General features: G+C 33.1%; 1 protein-coding gene across 1 annotated transcript; it reads right to left on the bottom strand.

Moving 5' to 3' along the window:
* Positions 1-419: 419 nt before the first annotated feature.
* LOC143584067 (serine protease SPPA, chloroplastic-like) lies at positions 420-4427 on the bottom strand. The gene is made up of 8 exons (XM_077066218.1): positions 4206-4427; positions 2808-2991; positions 2563-2700; positions 1607-1777; positions 1436-1539; positions 925-932; positions 707-870; positions 420-490 (listed from the first exon to the last, which is right to left on the bottom strand). Exons 1-8 carry the CDS (start codon positions 4425-4427, stop codon positions 420-422), a joined length of 1062 nt encoding a protein of 353 aa, XP_076922333.1.
* Between the last annotated feature and the right edge of the window lie 305 nt (positions 4428-4732).

Genomic DNA, 4732 nt, shown 5'->3' with positions numbered 1-4732 from the left:
AGAGAGAAAGGAAATATTGGTGGACCAAAGAAGATAATAATTAGAAATAAAGGGAAGAAAAGAGAGGTATTCAGAACCTAGGCTCTGATGCCATAAAAGAGTTTATGGTGAATGATTTTCTGTGTTTCATTATTGATAATAACAATCCCTTTATATAGGGAGAAAATACAATCATAACCTACCTCTAATTAGGAAACATAATCACCATACAATTCTATAAGATAATGACTATCTATACAAATAATATATATCCTCTAAATATATCAGCTAAGAATTTTCTCTTTGTTAGTCTTTCCTTTTCAACTTCATGTCTGCTTTTATATTAAGATTAAGAATATAGACTTTATCATGGAAGCATGTAAAGGTTGAATAAGTTATGTTTTTTTATTTATTTTAAACTGGTGAAAATACATAAGCACTTACAAGTCAGAAGCAAGAGCATCACCACCAGGGCTATCAATTCTGATGATGACAGCTTTATACCGTGAATCTGAAATTATATAGCACAAGTTCATAAACATGAGATGATATCAAAAATAAAAGAATAAGCATGAAATTTCTAAAAGAATCTGTAACTACAGTTGTAAAGATGTAAACTATTGCATATGAGGATCATAGTTGAGTAGAAAAGAAAGGAAATCTTAAGAGACAGTAGCCTTTTAAGATCAAAGAAAATGTATAGTTTTACTTTTGCTGTTTTACATACCATATGCCTCACGAATCTTCTCAATAAATTGCTCAGCAATGATGCCTGAATTAGAAGTATGTGGCCTACGTACACGAGTGATGCTACCAGAGGCTCTAATTACTGCTATCTCATCACTGCCACCAGATAATCCCAATGTCCATTTGCTAACTCTTGAGTAACTCCTGTAGAAATGAATTGAAAGTGTTCTATAAGTTGTTTCATAGTATGCATATTACCATGTCAGCTACAAGATATTCATATTAAAGAAAGTAACAACTATCTTACTACCATGAAAAGTTAGATCTAAATATAGGATATAATAGATATACAGCCACTTTTGTATATTGATTTTGGTTGTTAGTTTTCAGTTAAAAAAATTCCTTTTCTACACATCCTTCAAGAAGCACAGCTGTCCCTTCTTCAGAATTTATATACAAATGTGTGTGCAGCATGGCTAAGTACTAAATAAGAACACTATGAGAGAGAGATTATTACTTGTAACCAACAAATGTAAATGGTTGCTCCATCCCCAATTTTGTTATCAACCTGGATGTAACCTGAAAAGGTTACAAATACCAGTAATATATCTGAAAATTGGTATATTTATCAGAAAACAAGAATGAGGTCTATGCTGTACTAGAGATGCAGTTGCAGTAAATGAATTTGCAAATCACAATCATCAATAATCAAGCCTTTTAGCATTTTGAACTAAAATATCTATATATGCTTCTTAAATAATGTGCATACCTCATCGTAATATTTGATATCTGTTATCCATCCATCTTCTTTCAACTTCTCAATTTGGTAAACTCCTTCGTTAATAAACCACTCGATTTCTTCTTTTTTCTTTCCTGTAAAATTTCAATTCAACTTGTTATATATATCAAGATAATAAGGGAAACCACAAAGCAACTTCACCTGTGGCTTGAGAAATCTTATCTACCCAATTTGCATAGATATCATCAAGTAATTTAGCAAGCGCCTCACGGTTTGCTTCAGACATATTCTTGCGACTTAGTTGATCACCGGCACTCTTATACTTACCTATCCTCTGCACTTGTGGTTCCACGCCTACTTTCTCAAGTACACCTTCATGCACATAACCCTGGTTAGTTATAGAAGTTGATCTTGAGATATCATAGGTATACATGTATAATGATATATACATGACCATAATTCTATGTAAAACTACACTAAAGAAAGTAGTTTGACTTTCTATAAATAAAAAAATAGATTGACTTTCTATAAAAAAAAGTAGTTGTAAGTAATGAGAGGATTAGGAAATTTGGGTAACTGGTCAAAACGCAAGGTTGACCCAAAATAACTTTCTGTCCACTTTATAAAAATACAAAATAAAAGGCTTCAAGAATTTTACCACAACAATAATCTGATATTTTTTTATAATGAAACGGAACAAGAGGTTGTATGTATTAACATGACCTTTATGCAATTTCCGGCCCATTTGACTCAATCCCTATTAAGTTTTTAATTTTTTGCTTTACTCGTTTGATGCATTAGAGATGATAAACAATCAAATAGGTAAACAATCAAATAACTCAACTAACGATTGTTAAAATTGTAAATTGCACAGGTCAAAACTACACTGCATTTGGAAAATTAATAGTTATTGATAAGTAGCACATTATGAATCAACTCCAGTTTTTCAGTTATAGTAAAACTTATCAAGTAAAAACATATTTATAGAAGGAGTTTAACTTCCTTTAGTAACAACTAACAACTCCATATAGTTCTAGCATAAGTGAACAAGAACTTGCAGTTAGGCTAAATGAACCAATAATAAAACATTTTCTTAGAAGTAAGAAGCATCAATGCCAATGACAAACACATATATGAAATACAATATGTCAACATACCTCCATAGAAGTATGCTTGTGCAGTTAAACCATATAAAGACAAATAGGCACATGGAGGGGAGTACAACTCTTCACAAGCACAGCCAATGTAATACTCCTTTTCACTCCAAGCAGGAGCATAACCAACAATGAATTTACCTAATTGAATTGTCATGATATATAATAGAATGTATCAGAAACATGATAGTCTTTATTTTACTAATTTGATATAGATCCTATAAAAAGATACTAATAAAATAATTAACCTGACTTCCTAAAATCCAGTATGTGCCTTCGAATTTCTTCTAGTGTACCCCATCCACAATTCAGGTTATCAATTTCGATATAAACACCAGATATTCGAGGATCATATGCTGCTTTTATTAAGTTTTCACATATTTGAGGCAGAGATAAACCAGAAGAGAAGCTAGACTTAAGCTGATCAGATATCTGAAATTGAAAACACTAAAAGTTTAGGATACATATAGCATTGTTATATGTTAAAATAAACCTAAAATGCTCTATCCTTACGAACATCTATAATGACTATATAAATCATATTTTCATGAAAAGTGAAAACTAAAAGTCCAGCCAAAACAGATCTAACATGATCATTTTGATGCTGATAAATAACATATCGACCGGGAAGAAATCGTTCGAACACATGGCTACTATATCAGATGCAAACGAGCAATATCTACAAGCAGATGAACTTCAAAAACTTTTTGATGTATTAATCTATTGATCATCTATTCAGCAACCAATGAAGATAACAGTTTAGGATACAGATACAATACTCTAGTTAGACAAACCTAAAATGATTTATCCTTATTCATCCAAAGTGAAAATTAGAAGTTCAAACATATAAATCAGATTTGATATGATCATTCTACGCTGTTAAGTAACATATCGATCAGGAAGAAATCGTTCGAACAGTACATATGCCTACTAATTCACATACAAACGAGCAAATGAGCAATATGCACAAGCAGATGAACTTCAAAAACTTTCTAATGTACAAATCTATTGATCATCTGTTCAGCAACTAATGAAAATAACAATTTAGGATACGAATACATTATTCTAGTTAAACCTTATAACATCTATAGAATGCATAAATCATATAATATAATTATCCAAAGTGAAAACTAAAAGTTATACCAGGCAAGCCAGATCTAATAATTTCAAATTTCAATCTATGCTATTAAATCACATAACAATCTCTTCATTAGAACAAATGCCTACTAAATGGACACTAAAATAGTAGAACAAGCAATATCTGCAAGCAGATGAACTTCAAAAAACTTTCTAATGCATAAATCTACTAATTAACATCTTCAGGCTTCAGCAACTAAATATTAGACCGAAAAACAAAATCGAATCAGGAAAAATGAGATCAAAATCCCAAACTACACAACCTCTCCACGCAATGTCATATACAAAACACTGCCGTAGCTAACGCGTTGCCACGGACAATCGATCAGCATCCGAAGCTTCAGCTTATTACTCTCCGATTCATCTAGACTTCTAAACACAAATTCTCCACTAGGATACTTATCATCATCATTATTATTAATATTATTATTATTGTTATTATTATCGCTTCTTAAACCGCCACTGTTATCCAACTCCTCGTCACTTTTGGCGCGAGATGAAGAAATTACAGCTCGAACGGACTTGATTCGGTTACGATTAGGTTTACGAAGATGATAGTTAACGGAAGAAGTGAAATGCGGAGGTGAGAAGGATACGGCGGAGTTGGTGAGAATGCTGGCGGAGATGCCGGCGCCGCCGGTGGCGGTTAGAAAGCTAGACATGCAGTGGCGGTTGGAGATGATCGCCGGTAGAGTTGTGCAGTTGAGCTGACGGAGTGGAAGGTGATGCATACGTACGTACTAGTAGCGTGAATGAGTATGAGCACTCGAGTGCATGATCAACGGATGATATTATTAGTTACGCCACGTGTCGTCTGTTGTGTAGATATTCGGAATACTGTTGAGATATTTTGTGTCTCACGATATCAAACGGAAGAGACGGCATGAGCTACCGTTTAAGATAAAAGGGCGAACTCGTCTCGTATAGGGTTATACGAGTCGAACAGATAGTGCATTGTATAGACCATGATTGACAATTCATCACAGAAGAACTATATGTTTCGTATAGATATATACGACTCATGTATATCCGGATG

Source organism: Bidens hawaiensis, unplaced genomic scaffold (assembly GCF_021521415.1).
Source record: "Bidens hawaiensis isolate Kalapana, Puna unplaced genomic scaffold, B.hawaiensis_p1.1 tig00001521_1, whole genome shotgun sequence".
NCBI classification, from domain to species: domain Eukaryota; kingdom Viridiplantae; phylum Streptophyta; class Magnoliopsida; order Asterales; family Asteraceae; genus Bidens; species Bidens hawaiensis.
This window is presented reverse-complemented; position numbering and strand designations above follow the sequence as displayed.